The 26,014-nt window shown below is 40.4% G+C and overlaps 1 protein-coding gene across 5 annotated transcripts in view; it reads right to left on the reverse strand.

Annotated features, from left to right (window-relative positions):
- Positions 1-848: 848 nt before the first annotated feature.
- The window catches only part of ODR4 (odr-4 GPCR localization factor homolog), a 41,750-nt gene continuing 16,584 nt past the window's right edge, over positions 849-26,014 (reverse strand). For 4 of the 5 annotated variants that reach the window (XM_033962245.1, XM_033962248.1, XM_033962244.1 and 1 more), the window contains 7 exons: positions 21,429-21,524; positions 18,315-18,383; positions 17,082-17,210; positions 10,362-10,446; positions 8,724-8,909; positions 4,514-4,621; positions 849-1,594 (listed from right to left, as the gene is read on the reverse strand). In XM_033962245.1, coding sequence (XP_033818136.1) covers positions 1,299-1,594; positions 4,514-4,621; positions 8,724-8,909; positions 10,362-10,446; positions 17,082-17,210; positions 18,315-18,383; positions 21,429-21,524 — 969 coding nt within the window. In that variant the 3' untranslated portion in view covers positions 849-1,298. Of the gene's footprint in view, positions 1,595-2,450; positions 2,974-4,513; positions 4,622-8,723; positions 8,910-10,361; positions 10,447-17,081; positions 17,211-18,314; positions 18,384-21,428; positions 21,525-26,014 lie in introns of those variants that run through there. The other variant, XM_033962247.1, reaches the window with a different exon arrangement.

The raw sequence follows: 26,014 nt of genomic DNA on the forward strand, positions 1-26,014 counted from the left end.
TTTTGCGAATGTTTTGCTCGTCTTGCAAAACATTCGCAAACCGGTGCACTCGTAAACCGAGGTACCACTGTATATATATATATTTTTTAATGAAATATGCTGTCCTAGAAGAATAGATAAGTAGTTCTACTTATTATTTTTAATTCTTATATTCATATGCTTATTTAATCGAGAAGTTGGGTGGGTGGTGATCAATGAGTTTGTAAGATTGAAATTGTTTTAATTTATTATTGATTTTTTATTTATGTAATTATATATATTTGTATATCCACTCTTCATATTATTTGTATTTTCTCATGTTCAATAAAAATGATTTATTATAAAAATTTTATTGTTGGTAGATCATTTTGACTTGGTCATTTTAAAAGTAGCTCGTAAGCCAAAAAAGTGTGGGCACCCCTGAACTAGAGGAGGTTTATTTTAGTTTTCTGCTAAGTCTTTTTGATTATTTATAAAGATGTAACGTTGTTACTTTATTCTGGATTTCTGTATGTGATTATTGTAGTCCGCTTAGGTTATAAGCAGAATAGAAATTTTAAAAATAAATATGCAAGAATTGTATAAAAAGCTCATTAAGCATCGAGTTTTTATTAACTATATATGGATTTTTTTTTTTGTCAACTTGTCAATGTTCATGTTTAATTGTGCTTGGAACTCAGCTATTTGAGAATGGGTTGGGGACTGCGTGTATTTGAATTTTTCAATGAAATTATTGAACTTAAAAAATACAGAACATATAAACTACACTAAACTAAACCTTAAGTTTATATACTGCGTCATCTCCACGGAAGTAGAGCTCGACACGGTTTACAGGAATTACTAAAGAAAGGAACTCCAATGGGAAGGAGAAGGGCTTGGTAAAAAGGAAAGAAGGAGGGGACTAAGTAGAGAGGAGAGGGAGGGAGTGGTTACATTTTAGAGAAAAGCCAAGTTTTCAAATGTTTTCTGAAGCGTTGGAGGGAGGACAAACTTCGAAGAGGGGCATATTTGACACTACATGAGAGAAATTCTAAAAATGTAAATGCACATATATAGGAATATACATGTAAAAATGTTTTTACACAAACACATAGGTCACAATTTAATAAACAGCCATGACAAATATATGTATGAGGAGCTACTTATATATACAAGTAGCTGATTTTATACATGTGCATGCAGAACAGCCTGTAATTAAGAAGCATTCAAGTCACTTTGTCCTGGGGGTGGATTTCTTTGTCAGAGTGGTGTGAAAGGTTACCCAGATTTTCTATTTATCTATATCTATATATTTTTTTTTTATAAAAACTAAATTAAACCTAGAAACAGTACAATGTATGGAAAATAAAGAAGAAATAAATTAAGAAATTACACATAATTTTATGATATACCATCAAGGCCACATCAAGAGTGAATGATACAAAAAAAAAAAAAAAATTTCTTCCGGGGACATTGCTGATGAATTCCACCCATGAGGAAATCACGCTTCTAGTGGAGTGCACAGTCACGGATAGAAGCAAATGTTTTCCACTTCCGATACAGGCTGAAGAAATGACAATAGGGATCCATATAGAAATAGTCGCTTTCGAGGCTGGTCGATCTTCACAGGCAACTCCTGCCGGTACAAAAAGATGATCTCACAGGCAAAATTCATTCAGAACCTCCAAATACCGCAGAAAAAGTCTATGAACATCCAAACAATTTCAATGCCTGATCACTCTTTCCTGATCCTAAGGGAGTGAGGGCAGGCAAGCACACTTCTTGGTTAATGTGGACACTGAAAACCACTGTTGGTATGAAAGATGGGACTATGAGTAAGACCCTGGTTGAATCTGAAATTCAGAGGAAGAGATCTCTGTATAACAAAGCCTGTAGTTCCAACACTTGTCAGCTGAGGTAATGCCATCAAAAACATTGTCTTGATGGTAAGGTCCATCAGAGAAGTTTGCCCCAGAATTTCACAGGGCACTTTAGCCAGCACCCGGAGGACCAGATTAAGACTCAATACCAGAAAAGGCTGTTGTACTAGAGGATGGAGGCACATAGCACCCTTCAAAAACCTGGCCACATCTGGATGTGTGGCTATGGTGCTCTTAGTAAGCCTAAGGCCAAAACATGAGAGCCCCCCCACAATCTGAACTTTCAGGAAGCCAACCGCTAGGCCTTTTTTCAGACCTTCCTGCATGAAGGTGAGCACCACAAAGATCAATGCCAAGCTCGGGTCCTCACTCCTCTGAGGGCATCATGCTTGGAAGCACTTCCAGGCTTTCACATATGATGCTATAGTCACTTTCTTCCTACATCTTAGAAGAGTTGAGACCACTACATCTGAATAGCCTTTACACGCTAGGTTCTCAATTTAAAAAATGTATCTATAATTTTAACCTGTAATATATTCATCCCTTGGTGTGTCCTGGCAAAGTTATTCCTTCATCCTGTGTCATGCATATAGCCTCTATATACAATAATTGTACGATTATTTACATTATATTTATTAAAAACTACTAGTGACTGGTAGCACTCAGGTGCTCTGGCTGTCATCACAGGTGTGACTTTTGTCTTCCTCACTGTGAGCTTGAACACATCATTCAATTTAAATTTCAACTCTTCTACAAAGCACCTTCAATGGATCAGAAAGTTGATAGAAGACATATTTCCCTTTGATCTCCTTGATACCTAAGTGACATTGTATAATCAGCCTGCATGGCTCTGGCAATTTCTGAAATTTGAGCCACTTACGCTAGTTGCATGCTATAACAGGTAAACCAGGCTGTTGCACTGTATATAAGAAACTCGAAACTCCCGGCAGTTTCTTTGGTTGCTAGTGCACTGAGCCCATATGGCTCAGCTCAAATTACAGGCAGAGTGGGAGAAAAGGCTGCACTGATGTTCCCACGCTGATCAGAAGATGATCGTTGCTTAGGAATTAGTTGCTGAAGTAATGAAAGGAGAAAGCAGCCGATAGGAGGGCGACTGCCACTGCTAGGACCATACCTACAATGAGAAAGGGATAGTCAAGTCAGATGACAGGGATAGTCCACCAAGTACAGAGGTGTGTTGTGATCACTCTAAAGAGGGAAGACGGTGGTAGGTGGAGAACTACTTAAAGCTCTTACCCACCTGTAAACATTGCATCATTTTCTTTACATGTAGCCAAAAAGGGAAACACATTACAGGACCATGTGATATCTTTTCTCATGCAAGTTACTCAGCCAAAACCCTCAACAATGCAACTTGGTACATTCCTCCCCTTTAGAACCACAGAACTCTAGAACAACCTCTCATCCTCGCTCAGAAATTCAAGCTCCTTCCAATCCTTCCGCAAACACCTGAAAACTTGGCTCTTTTCAAAAATCTAATCACCTCCCGCTCTCTGGTACCCTTGTCCCTCTCTATCTTCTTAGTTCCTCTCCTATAACCCTTCATTGGAGTTCCTTTCCTCCTAACTCTGTAAAACGTGCCGAGCTCTATGCTTGCGGAGATGGCGCGGTATACAAACCTAAGGTTTAGTTTAGTTTAGAAATAGGTGGAAAGAAGAGGCTGAGCGGGAAGGAAGATAAATTGCCTGACTGGCCAGGAGAATCTGGAACACGTCTTATGTTTGGCATAAAATCATCATTCAGAATGATATGAACTCGCTGGCTGAACAATTGCAAAAGGTATAACCAGTGAGATCCCCTCATATAAAGGGAAGTGTAATTCTACAGCTGCTTTTGAAGAAAGATGTGTACACATGCTACACTTGAGAGGAAGACCATTGCCTGCTGGCTGCTTGTCAAACAAGCCCATCTGGCATATGAAGATATCCAATGCTTTTATTCCTCTGTGCTTAATACTTCCTTGCAAATAGGGCAGTCAGTAGCAGAGGTAGGTTATCCTCACTGCTAGGCTGAACTGCTTGGCTTTGTAAAATGTCTTTCAAGGAACTCTGCAAAGATCCATGCACACTTGTCCGGGGTACATGGGAGACTTTGTTCAGCACTCCTTCAAACAGCAGCTAGCCTGTCATCTCTCCATCCATGCTGAGGCAATATTAAAGCTGTAAACTAAAGGAGTGGATGTTTAATGCTTTCCCTGCACATCCTTTAATCTTTGCTCACTCTGACTGGCAGTACTCTCATAGAGAATGACACCACAGAATCTATCTCCATCCTCAACTGCCCAAGCCTTGAATGCTTATGATTTTACAGTATCTGAGGCTTGGGCAGATGAGGTCAGAGCTTGCAGAACTCACAGGGATGGGAGGGGGATGGGGACAAATTTCTCTACATCTGGAAAATACTCTAGACTGGAAGTACTCTGGAGGAGTGGCCTAGTGGTAGAGCTGCTGTCTCAGGATCCTGCGTTTGAGGAATCGTATCTCAGTGCTGCTCCTTGTGACCCTGGGCAAGTCACTTAATCCTCCATGACCCCAGGTACAAAATAAGGACCTGTACATATGTAAACTGCTTTGAATGTGTAACCACAAAAAGGTGGTATGCAAGTCCCATTCCCATTTTATATAATGCAACATGATAAAGGTTCATAAACATACCTATGTTTGCTCCAACCTTCAAAACAGGTCTAGCTTTTCCAATTTCTTTGACTAGTTCCCCATCAGTGCCATCCATTTGGAATGCCTTGTTCATATCAGGATATGTGCCTGTTGCCCAGAGAAAATGAGAGATGCCAGAGAAGAAATGAGGAGACATTGAAACAGAGTCTTCAAAAATATACAGTGTCAATATAGAGTCTTAAAAAATAAAGTCTTCAACTAAAAAGCAGCTCTATTGCAGATTTTTGTATCATCTGGAAAGAGGCAAATCTTACCAGTCAGCCCTCCAGCAATATCACTTGCAAAAATGTTAAAAAGAACAGGCCCAAGAACCGAACCTTGAGGCACACCACTGGGAACTTCCCTTTCCTCAGATCGATCTCCATTGACCACTACACTCTGTCACCTTCCACTCAACCACTGTTGAGTCTTCTTTTGCCGGAACCTCCCAAATTTCCATAGAATCCTCCTGCAGTTCTTCTTCGTTCTCCTCAAGGTCGTTCCTCCAGGGACAGCAGTTTGGGATAAAGTCACCCCTACTAGAACCTTTAAGCAGAAGGCATCGTGCAAGAGAATCACAAATTCTGGGACGAATACCCTACATGCTGAAGGGATATAGCCCTCTGTGAGTCCTGAGCCTCCTTACGGCTGATTGTCAATAGGGCTTAAAGCTAGTGGGCCTTCTGCCTGACCTTGAAAAAAACTCTACCATGGATAAAATGGAGGCAGTTCCTGCTAAAAGTGATCATTCTTTGTCAGTGAGAGACTGATATTTAGTTTCCTGATACTGCTGCTATGCAAAATTTGATCCCTGGACTGGCACACTCCTTAACGTCACACATCTTCACAGCTGCAACAGTGGCCCAACGTGCTGAATTGTGACTGGCATCTTCCACTGGCCATGTTGGGCCTCCTCTGGCAACCGTGAAGGCCTCCCAGCACAACCCACTGCCACTCACCACTACCAGGAATGTATCACCATTTTGATAAAAAAAACGAGTGATACCAGCTCAGCAAGGACAAAACAACATGAAATGCCACTTGTGAATGAATCGCTCCTGGCCCTCTCCCAAGAACTGGGGAGGAACTATGAAAAAGAAACAGCAAACCATAGGCCACCAAAGCAACCTCTTGACACCAAGGGGAGGCTATATATAAGATATGGGTGGAGGGAAAATGGGACTTCACACCGGCAGGTTCTGCACCCACAGTCTCTCAATGGCTTTGTCCAAATCAAATCCTCTTGCCTTGACCTAATAAAAGTGCACCCAGGCAGCTTTAATTCTAGATGACTAAACCTCAGGAACCTTCTAGCCCAGTCAAACACTGCACAGGTCTAACTGCCCTTCCATTTTCTGAAGACTAAGCAATTCTACACAGGACCCTTTGCAGAGTGAGGTCATTAACCTAGTGGTTCTCAGTCTCCATCTGATGTCAGGAGAGTGTATACCCTTGGGTCTGGACTGGATTTTGACAAAAGCAGCATTTGATTTGCTGTGTGTTACAATTATTCTTATGTTGGTAAATCAAAAAAAATGAGGTGACTTAACAAATTTTTTTTTAATCAAAATAAATATCAAATGATTCATTTCCTATAAGCATTAAAGTGGTTCAGCTGGTCTTTGATGGTCATTTACAGCAGCTTCTATGCGCCTGAATCACTCAGACATGAACTTTGTGGCCCAGGCTGCATGCATTATATGTTATGTCATGTAAACAACCACACTTGGTGTGCTTTAATTTCATATGACAAAACAGTGATGTTAGAACAAGGCATGATCAAGAGCGTATTTGAGACTCAAATTCATGTACTTGACTCCGACATTGAGCTATACTCTGTTTTCAGACTAATTTCAAGAATGTTAGTAACTATTCAACAAGATAAAACCCGTGAATCTTTAAAAAGAAACCATTGCCGTACAGTGAGAGATTAGAGAAGCTGGGCCTCTTTTCCCTTGAAAAGAGGAGACTGAGAGGGGACCTGATCGAAACATTCAAAATACTGAAGGGAATAGACTTAGTAGATAAAGACAGGTTGTTCACCCTCTCCAAGGTAGAGAGAACGAGAGGGCACTCTCTAAAGTTGAAAGGGGAAAGATTCTGTACAAACATAAGGAAGTTCTTTTTCACCCAGGTGGTGGTAGAGAACTGGAATGCTCTTCCGGAGTCTGTTATAAGGGAAAACACCCTCCAGGGATTCAAGACAAGATTTGATAAGTTCCTGCTGAACTAGAACGAACGCAGGTAGGGCTGGTCTCTGTTAGGGCACTGGTCTTTGACCTGGGGGCCGCCGTGTGAGCTGACTGCTGGGCGTGATGGACCAGTGGTCTGACCCAGCAGCGGCAATTCTTATGTTCTTATTGCAAACCTTACATTATACACGTGCAACCTGAATATACAGTAAGACTATAGTCTAGTTTCAGGCTGATATGAGTCAAGCATTGAGGCGTCAATCTTGAGTCAATGATCTCACAGACTCCTACTGAAGTCTTATAGAAGTTAGGTGAACAGGATGTTATTATCTGTAACTACCCAATACTTATCCATTTACTGGAACTTAGAAGTTTTCTTCCATCTTTACAACAAGATCTTGGTCAATTAGGTAATATACTCAGTAAGGAATCAGTAGATTGGATGCAGGATTATTATAACAAGCATGACAGCATTGAAACATTACTACTAACATATTAGGAATACTACCCAACCTACCTCAGAGTCTATAATTAGACTGGTTAAGCCTATTTTGGTTTGCCTGTGTGTGGTTATAAACTTTTTAAAAAATGTTTTTGTATCTCCCCATAACTCTGTTTTTGTACTGTAAGTGAGCTTCTGTCTCTTTAAACTGCTCTTTGCCTATAGTGGAAGCTACAAGCAACAAAGACAGAAGAAGGAAAAATGTTTTTCGTTCAAGACTGAAAGAAGTGTCAAGTCAGAAATTATGTTGCGATGGTGCTTTGCATAAAAAGGGCCATCAATCAATTGCAAATCGCAGTCACTTGTCCAGAACTGTTCCTTCTAGTATTTAAGAACCACAATTTTTACAAACCCCCCTAGAGCAATGCATTTTTAGCTATTTTACCCCACCTAGTTAATGGGCTGCTTAAATGCTGGGAAGGTGTAGGTTCAGTACATAATATTGGGTGGAACATCCATGTGGATTAGCAGAGCAACACAACCTCCCGAGGTCATATGGAAACAGAGAAAGAGTATTATGAGAGCTGATTACACTCTACAGCCATATAGACTAGGGGGCTAGACACACTGCCAGATCACAAAGTTATTGAGAAGTACATTTAAAACAAATCGGAGAACTTATTCTTCACTTAAACTTGGGAATGCACTGCTAGAGTCAAACTTTGGAACACCTTGCCTGGGCAATTCAGACCATGTGTTGAGCAAGCTGCTTTCAAGAATCTTTTTTTAAAAACTCAGCTCTTTGTAACAGCATTTTTGTGAAATTGAAAATTGTAGGAGCAAAGCTTTGATGTTTGTTTAGCTAGGTTTGTGATACTTTTTATGTATGTTTATACAATATAAACCACTTAGATATAGGTGGTCTTTAAATTTTAAAAATAATTAAATTAGTGTAGTAGCAGGGTTTAAAAAAAGGTTTGGACAAGTTCCTGGAGGAAAAGTCTAAACCATTAAGTTAGACTTAGGGAAAGCTACTGTTTATCCCTGGGATATGTCTATCTTTTGGGGCCCTGCCATGTACCTGTGACTAGACTCATCCACTACTGGAGATGGAACTTGCTGGATTTTTGATCTTACCCAAATTAGGAATGGAGAAATTAGGTTCTTACCTAATTTACTTTCTTTTAGCTTCTCCAGACCAGTAGAGTTTAATCTTTACGAGTGAGACGGCTGCTGGCAGCGGGGCATTGGGTTTCCTGTCTTCCGGCGCAGAGACGCATGGATGAGGACCTGGACGCTATGGAGGATCCTGGAAGCCCTCCAAAGCGTCCAGATCCTCATCCACGCGCCTCTGCGCCGGAAGACGAGAAACTCAACGCCCCGCTGCCAGCGGCTGTCTCACTCATAAAGATTAACCTCTACTGGTCTGGAGAGTGCTAAAGAATCTTATGTTATCCACTCCACAGGTGGAAGCATGTCATATATATTCAGATCTGGCTTCTTTGTAAAGAGCAGTGCAAGTGGACAGTATTAACATTTTTATTGTTTATTTCAAATCTCAGAATGTATATTTTACCTGTATTTAGTTCCTCTGAAATTTCAAAATCCTCTGTGTGCATGTTCTGATCCAGCATCTCCAGTATATGCTCCTGAATTTCGCTTAGACTCTCATTCCCAAACATATAATCACACAGCTTGACACAGGATCCAGCCAGTGGTGTGAAGACTCTTCGAGGCAGTGCATGGCAGGGCCTATCAGAACCTAGAACGCAAAGGTGTCGAAGTCAAGATATTAAACAGAGATTTCATTCTAAGAATGAATATAATACAGCATAACAAACACACATCGCTTATAAATATGATTAAGCGATCAATCAAAAACCTTATTAAACTTGAAACAAGCACCACCCTCGAGTACCAAAACAGTGGCATTGACTGCAAGTCTTAAAAACAGAGGGTATGAAACACCACTACGTTGTGTGGATCTCTTCATAAATAAATGCTTTATGCAGGCACAGTGTATATGGAGAATGGGATTTGATATCCCACCTTTCTGTGGTTACAATCAAGTGGTTTACATATTATATATTAGAGCTGCCCGATTCTCGATTCAAATCGATTTACCGATTTTGATTCACTCCAGCTGAATTGATTCGAATCAATTTGTTTAAACCCCCCCCCAAAACTGGCTTCAGTGGTCAGATCTCAGCTCCTTCTCTCCCGCAGCAGCAACAGGACCGTGATCAGCGTGCCTCCTAAAATTTCAGGTGTGCTGCAACGGGGAGGAGGAGAGGCACTGGCTGACTGCCTATAGGATATGTCCTGTAGACAATCAGCTGGTGCCAGCACTTCTCCTCTCTACGCATCTTCCCTGCTGGCATCCCCCCACTGGCAGCTCACTCAGGGCTCATCTGGAGGGCTCGATGTGATGACATCAAGCATGCACGTGACATCATCCCGGCACTGTCCGCGCACTTCCGGATGCCTCGAGCAGCAGCCATTATGTTTATTGTGCTGTGGCTGGGCAAAATTTGCGGGACACTGCTGCAGATGGTCTGGCTGGACAACACTGGCTTCCCTCACTGGCTGAGAACTGGAAGAGAGATCTCCCCTGAACTGCTCTCATGAGGGCAGAAGCCTTCTCTCTTCCCCGGACCAGAGCACATCACCTCTGCAATAAACCTCAGCAATGCCGGATCGAGGTCTCTTGTCTGGTAGCTGAATGGCCTGAGCCATGAAGCTGATCTAATTAGTTCTGCTAGGATTCTTGGATGGCTCCTACACTGCAAGTTTTACAGAAAGATTCAAGTCTAAACACCCCACTCTTCTTTTTCACATCCCCTTATTCTCAAGGCTCATCACAGAGAGAGGCTCCATTTTACCCATCACCAGTCTGATAAGCCTTAGTAGGTAGCTTTTAATTCATTACCACAATTCATCACCTGCCACACCATCTCAATATATCACCACTATCGCTCCTTCTGTTTTCAGAATGGTCACACCACAATCCAAACTCCTGGACCTGCTCTTTACCATCAGCACATTATAAGAAAAAAGTTTGTGCATCCAACTTAAAACCATTGAAGAACACCAAATTTAAAATCCCGATTCTCACATCCCCTGCACCCCTTCTCACTGCTGGTTTGGCCTCTGCAGGATGTCCTCTGCAATAGACTATATATGCCTCAGTGCTACTGAAGGTTTAAAATCATACCATCAAGTGCCCCATTTAGGATCAGATCCTCCAAAAATATTTCACAGCGGTCTGATACAGTGTTTAGTATATCCCTCTTCAAGGCCTACAGAAATACACAGAAGGAAACAAGTGAGAAGCAAAAAAAAAAATCCCTCATAGTCCAAGACTGTTAATTCCTTACAGGCTTTTAAGTATTTTGAAGCACTAACAGGAAAAAAATGCATCCTAGATTATCCAGGTAGGTGAAACTATGAGGTTAGAGCAGAAAAAAGCACTGGGAAGAACATGCGTAAAAATACTAGTCACATTTATAATAATATTTCAAAGGACTTCCTCATTCTGGCATATTTGGGATGCTGAACGGAGTAACCACAAAGAAGAGGTGATCATAAAGTGCTGGACAGTTAGGAATGGATCTTTATTCCAGTTTAATTAATATGGAGGGGATCCATGAGGTATCAAGACTGAAGTGTTCAGGAACTTTTTATAGTTAAAAACCATGTAAAAAAATTGCTGCAAAGAACCAAAGAATTCTATTCAGTTTCACTATTTAGGGCTCCTTTTACAAAGGTGTGTTAGGGTCTTAACGTATGGAATAGGCAGGTAATTTTTCAGGTACCACACGCTATAGCGTGCACTAATCCGGTGCGTGCGCTAAAAACGCTAGTGCACCTTTGTAAAAGGAGCCCTTAGTATCTTACAAAGCAGCCGGTGGCCCAGTCCAGTGGCTCAGGACCATGCAGAAGAGCCCTAAGCTGATCCCCGAGTTCGGTCTTGTGCTTCCTGAAAGGCTAAGGCAGTAAAGTGTGTTAGGCTTCGCACAGAGGTTAGTTTGACTTCTCTGCACTATTTTGTGGTTGCCCTTTCAAGAAATGAGTATTGCACATAACCTAACCGTGCACAATGCTCCAGGTACACAGCCCATTTAAATCTCAAATCTTCATAAGTCCATATCTTATATCTATTTTTAAAATACTTTTAAATATTTCTTTATATATTCTTTTCAATATCCACTATCAAATCACTTTATATAACAAATTAAATAACACTCATCTTGTCAGTGCTCCCGATGACCTTGAAAGGGGGGGGCGGGGCTTGGAAGCGCTGCAGGATGGTCGGGTAAATATGAAGCTCCACATTTCCAGGCCCCTTTTCAACAATTTTTCAACCTAAAAGGTATTTTTTTTTTTTAGGAAATTTCTTTCACATCTGATAACAGATGATGGCTGGATCAAAAGAAACTAAATTAGAGGTGGCTTTTGTCTCAGGAGGAAAAAGTAAAGCGTTTAAAACAGGATCAGCTTTCTGCCTCCAAGATTCCGTTGCCTGAAGCTGAAGGGGAAATTGACTTAATGCAGGGGTGTCCAATGTCGGTCCTCGAGGGCCGCAATCCAGTCGGGTTTTCAGGATTTCCCCAATGAATATGCATGAGATCTATTTGCATGCACTGCTTTCATTGTATGCTAATAGATCTCATGCATATTCATTGGGGAAATCCTGAAAACCCGATTGGATTGCGGCCCTCGAGGACTGACATTGGACACCCCTGACTTAATGCTATGGATTCAAACCACATTGACAGAAGGCCAATTCCCACAGGACCTAGGAGAGATCTTAATCACTCCAATCATAAAGGATCACAAAGGCCCAATAGATAGCCCCTCCAACTACAGACCTATCGCTTCAATACCATTGTATGTTAAAATAATAGAAGGCCTAGTGGCACAATACCTCACCGAATATCTGGAAAAACATAACCTACTCCACCCCTCACAATCAGGATTCCGAACTAACCATAGCACAGAAACACTACTTGTCACATTACTAGATACAGCCCGACAACACATCAGTAAAGGAAAAAAAATGATATTAATACAATTAGACCTCTCCGCAGCATTTGACCTAGTTGACCACACCTTACTACTACAAATTCTCGACGCCATAGGAATCTCAGGCAAGGTCTACAAATGGTTTCAGGGGTTCCTCAAATCTAGAACCTACAGGGTAAAATACAATGATATAAAATCAGAACCATGGACAAATCCCTGCGGAGTTCCACAAGGATCACCTCTCTCACCTACGCTCTTCAACCTCTTTATCTCCTCCCTAGGAGCCACTTTAGATACCCTAGATGTCACATCTTTCAGCTATGCTGATGACATCACCATAATCCTCCCCTTCGACCCATCAGAGACCACCACCACAACAAAGCTAGAAACAACCTTAGACACAGTAGAAAAATGGATGATGGATCACAAACTAAAACTAAATTCTGAAAAAACAAAATTCCTTTTGCTCGAAAAAGCCCAAACTCCTACCATCACTGAACTGAAAATCAAAAATACCAAATACCCAATACAACCCGAACTAAAACTCCTAGGAGTTACGATAGACAGATGTTGCACAATGCAGCCCCAGATCAACAAAACAACCCAGAAAGCTTTTCTAACCATGAGAAATCTCCGTAAAATCAGAAAATTCTTTGACCAAGCACAATTTAGACTAATCGTCCAATCCCTAGTCTTAGGTCTGCTGGATTATTGCAACTCCCTATATCTTCCTTGTCCAGCCACTATGATAAAACAACTCCAGACCATACAAAACACCGCCCTCAGATTGATCTACTCACTCAAAAAATATGATCACATAACAACTGCCTTCTTAGACTCTCACTGGCTACCCATACAAGCATGAATCCAATTCAAATTCTACTGCCTGATATTCAAAGCATTACACGGCTCTTCCCCCTCCTATCTAAACAACCGCTTAAACCAAATCTCCACCTCAAGACACAGAAGAACCTCGAACCCTTTCGCCTTCCCCCCACTCAAAGGCACACATCGCAAGAAAATGTTTGACAACCTTCTGGCAACACAAGCAGCAAAAATCAACCATTCCATCTCCAATCTTATGACAATATCAGACAACTTCAAAACATTCAGAAAAGAAATCAAAACCCTGCTTTTCAAAAAATTCATCCAAATATCTTAACCCCTCCTCTTTTACCTCCAGAAGATTCACCTACCTTCAGATAACCTTCCCCCAAATTACCCACCTTAACACCGTCCAATTAAACAAATACCATAAATAGATTGTAACCTACCCTCTCTAACTGCATTCCATATGTATTTTTCATACAGTTCTTCACTGTCAGTTTAATTTCCATCCTATAAATTCACATAGAATTTTTCTTTTTTCAACCATCTTTATTTTCTCTTCTTTATTAATTTCCAGGTACTTTAGTTAGATTGTGAGCCTTCGGGACAGTAAGGGAATTTTTAAGTACCTTCTTACTTCTCATTTATAATCTTAATGTATATTTTCTTCAAACCGCTTAGAACCTAACGGATGTAGCGGTATATAAGAAATAAATTACATTACATTACATTACATTAATGGATTTGATGGCAGAGCTGAGGAGCTATAAAGCTGATTACAACAAGCAATGCTGAACAGCTAGTAGCTGTAGAGAGGAAGTCTCCAGTTTAACAAAACAAATGACTTTGGCTAATAACAAGCTGGATCAGCTGGAAAATCGTGTAGTGAATTTAGAGGAGGACCGGGTGCGCTGTAAGGACTGCAAGATGATTAATGAAATGGCAAAGCAGCTGGAAAATTTTGAAAATAGATCACGTCAAAATAATGTATGTGTTCTTAGTTTGGCAGAAGGTATGGAAGGAAAGGATGCTATAAAAACATTTAAAAATAGATATTAAGATAAGGACTTATGAAGATTTGAGCTATGAGATTCTTCTGAGCTAATTCATTAGGCTCTGAACGTAGCTGCTGAGGTCCATGAAAAATAATCGTTTTTGAAATACTTTAAAAGTGAAGATACTTTAAAGTGAAGATTATTTGCTACATGGTATTTCTTCACATAAAATTTAGTGCTATTAATAAGTGAACTAATACTTATTCAGCATAGATACAGAGAAGTGCTTAGCACAAAGTTTTCTAATGCTGGGATTTTAATGCTGGGTCTGAGGTATAAACAGTTAGCTTGTTCTTCTGCATCCAGCACTACTGAGGAATTTTATGCCTTTTTCTCCTCTTTACTGTGAGCATATGGACCTGGAACTTTTTGTGGGCTTGTTGGAGAGTAAGAGCTGAGGGGGAAGGTATGCTAAAAAAAATGTTAGACTGTGGCATTTACAAAAATCATGTTTCGGCACCAGAGTTGCATGAACATGCATCCATGCACTTGGTCGAATGCCACTCCACACATAAAAAAAGCATATCTGAAAACTTTGCTTCTGCAGTAAGTCCTGTACCGCTTGTTAGGTATATCTGGTGACAGACTTTACTTCACAACTTCCTCGCTGTGTCTGCTCCTCGAAAGATGCATAGAAGGATATGGGTGACTAAGTTGTTTTTTTTTTTTTTTTCGCCAGGTTACACCTGGCTGGGCCCCTGCGTGAGCGGATCACCAGACTTGATGGACCTAAGGTCTGATCCGGAGATGGCAGTTCTTATGTTCTTATGCTCCTTTCCATCATGACAGCCTCCAAAGCAGGCCCATCATAGTATCCTCATTCTCAGTTCATTTTATCACTTTCACAGGTTGTATGCTCATTCAGCTAGAATGGTAGATGATCAAAGAAAGACTGGAGTATGGGGTGATAACCTTTAGGTAAGTTGTATTCATTTCTTGTCTTCGAGGTAGCAAATGGAGTTTTAGGATAATAGTAATGAGTATGCTTGAAATATCATGACAACCCAAGCTGATGGTCCCTTGAGGACCATTGATGAATACCATTGCTTTAGGCAGCCAAACTGGTATATCTAAAGCACAAGTTGGATCAGCAGATAATCCATAATAATAACAAAGGAAGTGGGGATGGATCTATACACATCAACCGTAGATAAATATATTTTTATTATAACTTGCAATGAGCAGTCATTGTTACATTGAACAGTATACAGTATATTAACATATTTCCATAACTCGATCAGATCCAACACAGTCCGTGTTTTGGCTCGGAAGCCTCTTTCAGAGGTACATCCATAATCTAGTGAATGGTGCTCATGAGGTGGGCAGGAAAACACAGGAGAGTCAAATCCATAATAACAACACCCAGACACGAAGGAATGGATCAGTCCAAGAAAGAGACTGATGAACTCTAAATATTCTACGAAATCCTTTATTCCTTTAATACATCGTGCATTGACTTGACATGCGCATATGTCGGCCCAAATGGCCTGCCTCAGGAGTTTATACATTAAAAAACAAAAATTATTTAATAATATTATAACATACACAAGAAAACTTCATAACGCCAATCAAAGGAAAATGAATCATATAGACGAATATATCGTCAATAGAATAATAAAAAGTTAATAACATGATAAAACTAATATGATAAAAACAAGAGGACCAATTTATAATAAAAGAAACATATAGAGCACCATAACATGAATATCACATCACATTAAAAATCATATCATATTAAAAATTCATAAAAAACATCAATAAAAGGTATAATCTAATTAATCTGGATCAATAAATTAAAGAATATATGTAAAAAATTTCATATATAATAATGCCTCCCTTCTTGAAAATTAATAGAAATACTATCATTCAAATAAATAAGGGTTCAGTGTTTGTCAAAGGGAGCATACACAGCACCATGAACATACACATTAAAATATTCATAAAAATGCAGCCTTATAATCTTTGTAAACCATAAATAGATCTATGTAAATAATTTAATTATAAACCGTATATAAAATTGAGTTCTAGCCGCGTAGCGCGGGGCAATTCAGCACGCCTATAAACGCTATGCAGCTTAGTGAAAGGGGCCAAAGGCGCGCTAGCCGAATATAATGGATGCGTTAGCGTTTAGCGCACGCCTTAGTAAAAGGACCCATGATGCTTAGCATTACTATCTAGAATCTCAAGTCTTTTGTTCTTATTCATTCTTTGTAAATTGTTGTGATCCTTTTGTAAACCACTTTGAATCCAGTAGGAGATATAGCGGTATATAAGACACCATTAGTTAATTGACTTCCTTTTTAGCGCTCTCCCGTCTGGAGGCAGAAAAATCATAAGCCTTAAGATTATTAGTTAATCCCTGCTCAGCCCTATAGCCAATTCTAAGTATAAGAATGTACTTCTGTTCAATTCTTTTTCTTTTCTTCTCGCTAAAGAATCTTGGATCCTATAATTTGAGGACTTGAGGATATTAGTTATAAATGATTTTACTGTTATTGAATTATTTCCTGCTTTATATAGAATTACTAATCTTGCTTTCTGTACAAGTTATTCTTGATTGTATGATTTAAAAAAAATCAATAAATATAATTTATAATAAGACACCATTAGCTTTAGCATTTGTCGCTACAGATTTTTGAGAAATACTAAGCAAGAAATAAAAGAGAATAATGCCCCTCAGGGTATGACATTCCCCTTGCCAGAGACCACACGAAAAAGCTAAGTGACAGCTTTTAAACATTGATCAAAAAATATCTTAATTCTAAAAACATTTTGATAAAATGCAAGAGAGAACAATAGTATGATTAAATTAGATAGAAAAACAGGACCCGATGACGAGTAGACACATAAAGCTTGGAGCAATGAAATGTTATTGAGCTCCAAGTGGTGCCGCTGAGGATCCTTTAAATTGACTCAAAGTCTTTGTATGCATAAGGGTATTCTAATGGTGGAAAAGATACACTACCATTTGAGATATAATTTCCTCAGGAGGGTATAGCATAGTAAGTGATCACAGTTTCAGTTACCTGGATGGCTTCTTTCACCTTGGGCTTGTTACTATGAACATAAGCTCGGCATTTCACCACACCTCTGACATTTATTGAGCCTTTGCAGACCTGGACCCTAGCTGTAGATCGATCATTAGGGCGCTGTGGCTGGAAAAAACACAAACCACAGCAAAAATAACCACTCAAGTAGCTCCACTAGCCACATGGACAGTCCCAAAACCATATCCAATTTGCATGAACCAGAGTTCAAAACAAGAGAGTTGTGTTTTTTAGTCAATTACATAGCACTTTGGCGCCATCTATAGGTAACCATTTTACTGTGCCATGAGTAAAGAGCTGTTATTCAGAGTACAGTGCGAATTTGCGGTCCGTGGTCCCGGTCATTCGCGGTATTTTCCGAATGCTGGAGAGGGCAGCCGGAGCTCCGGCGGGTGAAGGAAATCACTCGCTGTATGCTCTGACCGCCTCTTCCTGTACTAAAGTCGGGCCTCACCAATCAGGAGATGCGACATTTTTGCTTAGGAATAGTCTGTGAAAAATATAGACTTTTGGCCCTTTTAACTAATCAATGGGCAAAATTTAATGATATATGGGAGAGTTATACTGAATTAGAAAAAGAAGCCTTATGAAATAATTATTCTATATCTATTGTTATGGAACCAGGTCTCCAGGGAGGGGGGGGTGTGATAGGGAATGGGATTCTTTTAACTTTACTATTAAGATGCACTATTTTTTCTAATTTATTAAGTTTATAAATTATACTCATACTGTGTGCTGTACTGAGATTATTATATTAAATGAAATTACCAAATAAAGAAAAACTGGTGCCTATTTTGAAGAGCAATCCAAACGAGCAGAGCAGTCCAGGTCTTCAAATCAAAGGGAATTTAATAACGGACCGTACAAAGCAATATCAAGTCTCGACTCTGGACGAGTTTCAGCTGAAGAGCCTGCCTCAGGAAAGAGGCTCATAAGCTGATTCATACAAGCAAAAAAGATGTCCAATTAAAGAAAAAAGACTCCCGAGACAGACTATTCAGCCGAAACATGGCCAGTGTCGAGTCGAGCCTTGATATTGCTTTGCACGATTGGTATTAAATTCCCTTTGTTGTGAATACCTGGATTGCTCTGCTCTTTTGGATTGCCTATTTTGAAGAAACATAGGTGGCCATTTATAAAATTACCCCCCTATGCACTTAATCACATTACTGGAACCACTGACTCATTACTGAGAAATGATCCTGTACTTACTAGTGGCATAAGGACTTTGACGTTAAGGGTCTGGGCATAGGGCTGACTTGTTCCCCTTGAAGCTTTCTTCTAAAGAAGTGAAAACAAAATCCAATATGAGTCAAAGAAATATACACAGAATTATATAACTGCCAGCCAACTAGGAGCCACCTGCATCATGGCATCACAACTAATGCTACCTGCTGGGATAAACCAGAATTTAAAAGTGGAAAAGACTGAATGTGGTTAGCTTAAGGTTACCAAAAAAGTCTTCTTCAGGGGTCCCTGGGGGTCCTATAAAGGTGTGTACGTGCCTTCCATTGCAAATGCAAGCAGTGTCTTACTTCCGGTTCACCACACAATTGTTTCCCACGTACTCACCTTTATAAGATCCTCAAGGACCCCTGAAGAAGACTTTATGTCGAAACGCGGACCGTGTTGGGTCCTGTATCCCTAGCGGACTAGGTCCTTTAAGGCTCTTATGTGGATGATTTACTTTTATGTGGATGGAATTATTTTATGTGGATGATTTTAGTGGACCTTTGGAACTTTGGTACTTTCAAATAAAGTCCATTTGGGAACATCGACACTCCACAGAATTTTTTTGGTTTTCTCTGGATTTTCTTCTTTGTGGATATTTTGGGGTCAATTCCTTTTGCTTTTAGCTTAAGGTTACATCTCAACTCAAATATTTGCAGAATTGGATGTTACCAGACAAAATGGACTGAATGCATAGCACTTCTCTCCTGGGATTTTACACTGATTTTCAAAGCAGAGTAACAAGGAGGTATTTACCGTTCAGTGTAGAGTAAAGAGAAATTAGATCTTGCCTGTTCATGTCCTTTCCTTTAGTCCCTCCAGATTGATTTACACACATCTGCCAGGAAATGGTGACTCAGAACTACTGTCTTTAGACCAGGGGTGGGCAACCAGGGCCGGAATCTAGTCGGGTTTTCAGGATTTCCCCAATGAATATGCATGAGATCTATTTGCAAGCACTGTCTCCCATTGTATGCAAATGGACCTCATGCATATTCATTGGGGAAATCCTAAAAACCTGACTGGATTCCGGCCCTCGTTGCCCACCCCTGATTTAGACTGATCCTAAAGATACCCTGTGAAGGGAGAGGGGCTTTGGGATGAAGGCGGATGCTCTGTAGAGTGGGGAATCCTTCTGCATAAAGGGAAGGGTATAGGTGTTGGGGAGGGGGATGTAGGCAGGCCTCAACAAATTTTCATTTAATCTAAGAGCTAGCCCAAAAACCTTGTAGACAACACCTGAGACTTCTCTCAGTTCTCCTTCCTCTCCCCTCCAGTGGCTAAGATTTTTTTCCTACTGTGTCTGTGGGCAAAGAAATTTTAGTATATCAGGGGAAGATTCTCAAATGTTGGCGGTAAAATCCGATGGTCTGCTGCATTCGGTCCTGTCCTGATCCTGCTAAACCAGCTGGCAATAATTAAGTCAGACACTGCGGGGGCATTCCCTCTTGCCAAATTGCTAAAGGCTATGCCGGTCTTGATCCCGCCCCTCCTCTGAAGTTACTCCCTGATTTTCAGGGGTGGGATCGAGACTGGCAGAGCCTATAGCAATTTAGCAAGAGGTAAGGCCCCCTTGGCGTTTGGCTTCATTATTGCCAGATGGTTTAGTGGAACCGGGCAGGACCGAAGGCAGGGATGCTCACTATCTGGATATGCCACTGACTCCTCACTCCCCCCTCCTCCCGGCGGCTGGCAAATAGCATGGAGGACCGCCACAGCGCCACTGGGAGGAATCAGCTACCTGCCTCGCATGTCAGGCCTGCCCGACCCCCAACTCTGTTGGAAGAAGCAAAGGGTAGAAGATGATGAGGAGAGATCATGGATGTAGGTGGGGAGAGAGATGAGGTGTTGGAGGAAAGAGGGGAGAGGATATGCTGGATGCAGGGGCAAGACAGAAGATACTGGTTAGAAGAGTGAAAATAAAGGGGGAAAGAGAGAAAGAGAAGGTGCTGGAAGGGGGGAAGAGTTAGCAAAAAAAACTTGAGAAACAGAAGCAGAATGAGATGCAGAAAAATAAATGGAGGAAAACTGAAAGGAAAGGGTTAAAGTCAGAGATGGACGTAGGAGAGGAAGTGAAGGCAAGAATGAGAGACGAGGCAGATGGACTGCAGACCCTGGAAAGAAAATTAAGAAAAGACAGAAGAAAGCAGAAACTGGGACAAACATAGATACAACGGCCAGCCAACAAAGGTAGAAAAAATAATTTTATTTTTCATTTCATAAACAGAAAATGCAGTTTTACTATAAATTCTAACCGCTTTCTTTTTAAATTCCAAAGTGTAGCGTGCCGTTTCTCTTTCTCTGGTGTTGAACTGCATATGACTTCTTGAGGTTTAAGATTGATTTTTGTCTACATTTAAGTTTGTGGTTGCTTGTGGTTGCCTTTTCCTGTGTAGAGGCCTTGTGAATCTGTTAGCTTTGGGATGTATGCATCACAGATATTTGTATTATGTTTAGAAGCTGGTGGGGAGAGAGGGTGAACAGTCTTTATAGATTGACTTGAATAAAATCCGAGGTTAGAAATTTGGGCTATCTTGGTGAGCCAATCTTTTTTTCCCTCCTTTTTTGGGGGAAAAAGAATACCTCGGTTTATATTCGAGTATATACTATATTAGAACATGTATTAAATCATGGAATAAGTTATTATATCTTATGATTTTATTTTATTATATCTTATGATTTTATTTTATTATATCTTATGATTTTAAATAAAACTAATCTGCTTAATTATAGCCTATGGGATGGGGATTCATTGGGAGAAGCATTCTTTTCAAATAGCTGCATGATAAATCAGCTCCAACCTGAATCACCACTAGGAAAGAGGCACGAACAGTTGACATTTTCATCTTCGGCTCCAATGCATTTTGGTATATGTAGTCTTGTTTCTTCAGCATCCCAAATCCCAATCTCATAAATAGGGGAGGTGATTCACCCTCTAAAACCAGGTTCCTGTACTTGTGGAAAAAGGATGGAGGAGTGTTTTCCCAAAGGTTGGCCTAGCCTCCCCCCCTTCCCATCATTTGATCCCGGTATACAAAGCACAAGACATCATTTTGCCTTAAGTCTTACTCAACGGACATTTTCTGCTAGATTTACCTGGCCTTCCAATAGCTCAGAATCTTCCTCTTTCACTTGCCCATTGATCAGAAGAATGCATTGCTCAATTTGTACAGCCCAGTCTGTTAAACCAGCCTTGAAAGGCAAAAAAACAGAAAATGCACCAAACTTTTAAAGATGAAGTGCAGGCAAAAAGAACGTAAATGTTTTTAACATTAGATAGCTCTAAGTCTAATAGATGTTGGCATTGTCATCTTGAGGCAGGGACTCTAGATCAGTGTTTTTCAACCTTTTTACACCTATGGACCGGCAGAAATAAAAAAATTATTCTGTGGACCGGCGTTTGAAGAACACTAGGCTAAGTCGTGGGCCAGACCCCGCCCATCTCTACCCAATCTCCACCCCAGACCCCGCCCCCATAATAGTACTAATTGCACCTTGCACGTCCCGTGCCTCATCTGGAAGCCTTCCCTCTGATGTTGCAACGTCAAAGAGAAGGCTTCCGGTTCAGGCGTAGGATGCCCGAAGGAGCCACTGCCCGTGGCTTTGTGCACTGAATCGGTTAGGAAGAGGGAGCTGGCTCGAAGGTAATGCCGCATCGATCGCACCATGGACTGGCGGTTGAAGAACACTGTTTTGGGCCTGATGCACGTGCTGGCCCTGTGGACTGGCAGGAAATTTCTGTGGACCGGCACTGGTCCATGGACCGATGGTTGAAGAACACTGCTCTAGATCATTTATTATTATATTGTCCGTTCATTTTGGCTTTTTGGAAATCGATATGGGGCCAAATAAATTCTTTATTAGAAAATCCGGTGGCTTTATCATATTTGGAATGTCAATGAGGAAAAAAAAGTCAAATTTCTGCAAAAAAAATAATACGTTATTACTTATTATGACAGGAGTCGCCATTCAACAAATTACGTTTAATTGGAAAAATTGGAGTAGACTTAACTACAGTTTCTGGTGGAACTCTCTGTGTCATATATATATAAGATGGAAAGAACGCTAGCTACGCAAAAAGGAATTTTCAATAAATTTCAGGAGGTTTGGGGTCCATTAATAGAATATTGTGATGAGTAAATATCATTTTTCCCTTATTGGTACAATTGCAAAGTGAGGGAGGGATTTTTGATTTGATCTGATATTAAATGTTTAGAGTATTAGAAATATTATACAATATATTATATGATATATGAATTAGTAGGGATGGGAGGGAGGGTTTAAATTTTATAATTTAAGTTGTATATGAAAGCTTTTTTTTTTTTTATATTATTTTTTTATTTTCAAATTTTACATAAAGTGTACAAAATATTAAAATACAGTTGATGAATACACAATATCACTTTTATATCTAATACATCATATTCTAAATATATTTTTATCCCCTCTCCCTCCCCCCACCCTTCTAGTACTTTTCAATCATACATTACTTATTGTATATCATATTATAGCATATTATGTAAAAATTATTTTCACTACCCCCCCTCTATGTGTGTCACAAAGAAGATATTGAAAAGAAGAAAAGAAGAAGAAAAATCCTACTATTTATTCATTGCAATATTTTGTCAATGGCCCCCATATTTTTATAAATTTAGGATATGTCCCTCTTTGTATTGCTATTACTCTTTCCATTTTGAATATATGACATATTGTATTCCACCAAAATGTATAATTTAGGTTACTATAATTCTTCCAATTATTGGTTATATGTTGAATGGCAACCCCTGTCATGACTAATAAAAGTTTGTTATTTTCTGGTGAAATTTGACTTTTTTTTCTCATCATCATTCCAAATAACACTGTATCGTATGATATTGCTACATGATTTTCCATCAATTTATTAATTTGTGGCCAAATTGTATTCCAAAAACTTTTAATGTAGGGACAATGATACAGTAAGTGATCTAACGTCCCTGGTTCCAGATTACAGTGCCAGCATTTATTGGACTTAGAACTATCTAATTTTTGCAAACGTGTAGGGGTCCAAAAAGCTCTATGTAATAAAAAGAACCAAGTTTGTCTCATAGATGCTGACATTGTACATCTCATTCTCCAAGACCAAATTAGTGGCCATTGAGATGCATTAATTTGATGCTTAATCTCAATGCTCCAAATATCTCTTAGACCATTTTTTGGTTTTTTATTCAAATATCCAGATATTAATTTATACCACAATGCGGCTTGATGTCCTAGGAAGTCTGCTTGAAAACATAAGAACTTTAAACTATATTGATTATTCAATGTTTTCCATTCCATATAAGTTGTATATGAAAGCTAATCAAATGTTATTGTATAAGTTCAAATGATATTTTCTGATACATTTGTTGTAAGATGTAAAAATGAATAAAGAATTAAAAAACAAAAAACATGACATCAGTTTTCTTATAAGCTAAACATGACAATGCATTCTATTAATACAAAACAGAATACCTATTAGTCATGCAAAAATTCACAGGATTACAGTAGATTACAGTAGATCGGAGAAAGTTATAATGCCGCTTTATAGGGCAATGGTCAGACCCCACTTGGAATACTGCGTCCAACATTGGTCTCCCTACCTAAAGAAGGATATAAAACTGCTGGAGAGGGTGCAGAGACGAGCAACAAAACTGGTGAAGGGTATGGAGAGACTGGAATATGAGGATAGACTTATAACACTAGGATTGTTCTCCCTTGAGAAAAGGAGACTGCGTGGGGATATGATCGAGACCTTCAAAATACTGAAAGGAATCGACAAAATAGAGCAGAGAAGATTATTTACATTGTCCAATTTGACACGGACTAGAGGACATGTAATGAAGCTAAGGGGGGACAGGTTCAGGACTAATGTCAGGAAGTTCTGCTTCACTCAGAGAGTGGTTGACGCCTGGAATGCCCTCCCAGAGGAGATTATGGCGGAATCGACCGTCCTAGGCTTCAAAAGCAAACTAGATGCATATCTCCTTAAGAGAGGCATATAAGGATATGGTGGACTATAAATTACGACAGGTGTACACCTGGCAGGGCCTCCGCGTGTGCGGATCGCCGGACTTGATGGACCGAAGGTCTGATCCGGAGATGGCAGTTCTTATGTTCTTATGTTAAAAAAAATGATTCACAGTCCCAATTTAAGAACTCAGGATTCATTTCAACTCAAATCCCTTTAAGGGCTCCTTTTACTAAGGTGCGCTAGGGCTTTAACGCATCTTATAGCGGGTTCTACATTGCCGCATATGCTAGACCTTAACACTAGCACTGAGCTGGCGTTAGTTCGAGAAGTGAAGCGCACTTTAGTAAAAGGAGCCTCTAGTCTCTGAGGGCACATAAAAATCAACATTTCAAAAAGGTTTTTTAAAATTTAAAAAAAAAACCCTTTTTGCCTCCAGCTTGGGCCTAGTTACTACTTGAGAGAGAGGTAGAAGGTAGATGTCTGGAGCATGTAGTGGAATAATCACTATCCATTAAATGACCTCTGCATTGCCCACAAATAGTAAGATACCTTATTTTCTTTTGATCCATTTGCCTTATTCTAAATCTAAGCTCAAGATGAGCTACAATCAGGTAGAGTGGACACGTCCCTGTCCCTGTCGGGCTTACAATCTAAGTTGCACCTGAGGCAATTCAGAGAGGAATTATTTACTCAAGGTCATTAGGTATGAAGGATGTGAACCCTGGTTCTTAATCAACTACTCTAACCATTAGGCTAGTCCTCAATATCCTAATGTATGCATGTCATTTTTTTAGGCCCAAATACAGTGGAACCTCGGTTTGCGAGTGTTTTGCAAGACGAGCAAAACACTCAGCAAACTTTTGACCGAGCACTGCCCCGATAAACGAGCACTTACAGACCAGAAAGCGCATCCGTCATCCGAAGAAGAACCCCATAGTGCTGCTTCGGGGGGGGGGGGGGGGGATGCCTCTAATGTCCGCCAGCTGCCGTAGACAGCCTCTTCCATCTTCCGGCCACCCTTCCACATTGGGTGCCTTCCGCAGTTCGGAGGACCTCTGTCTGGGCCTGCGCGGCCAGGTGCTGTCCTGCTTGCGCGTTGCGTGCGACGCGCACAGCGTCAATCATCGGCGTTCTCAGGTGGGGGCTCTCCAGCATGCGGGGGGCATCCGACGTGGAGGGCTGGCCGGCAGATGGAGGAGGCATCCCTCCGAAGCGGCACTGCGGCATTCTACGGCAGCTGGCGGACATTAGAGGCATCCCCCCCCCCCCCCCGAAGCAGCACTATGGGGTTCTTCTTCGGATGACGGATGGAGGAGGCGGACGGAGGAGACGGCACTGCAGCACCCAGCACCCAACAGGTACAGACCCCGGGTTCTGGAATGAATCGTCGGTGTTGCCACTATTTTCTCTGGGGAACTTTGCTTTGATAAACGAGCATTTTGGATTACCAGCATGCTCTTGGAATGGATTATGCTCGTAATCCAAGGTACCACTTTATATTAATTTCAGCCTCATGTAGGAGTGTTGCCACTCTGCTTAGCTCTCATTATAAATTAGGGAGACATTCTAACAACTATACATTTTTATTCTCTCTTTATTTTAAACTATATAAAACATGAGCTACAGAAGTGCTACATTTCAAAACTTTTTTTTTAGTCCACATAAGCGAGATTTCTATACTGCACTCCTCACC

This window comes from Geotrypetes seraphini, chromosome 10, assembly GCF_902459505.1.
Source record: "Geotrypetes seraphini chromosome 10, aGeoSer1.1, whole genome shotgun sequence".
NCBI classification, from domain to species: Eukaryota; Metazoa; Chordata; class Amphibia; order Gymnophiona; family Dermophiidae; genus Geotrypetes; species Geotrypetes seraphini.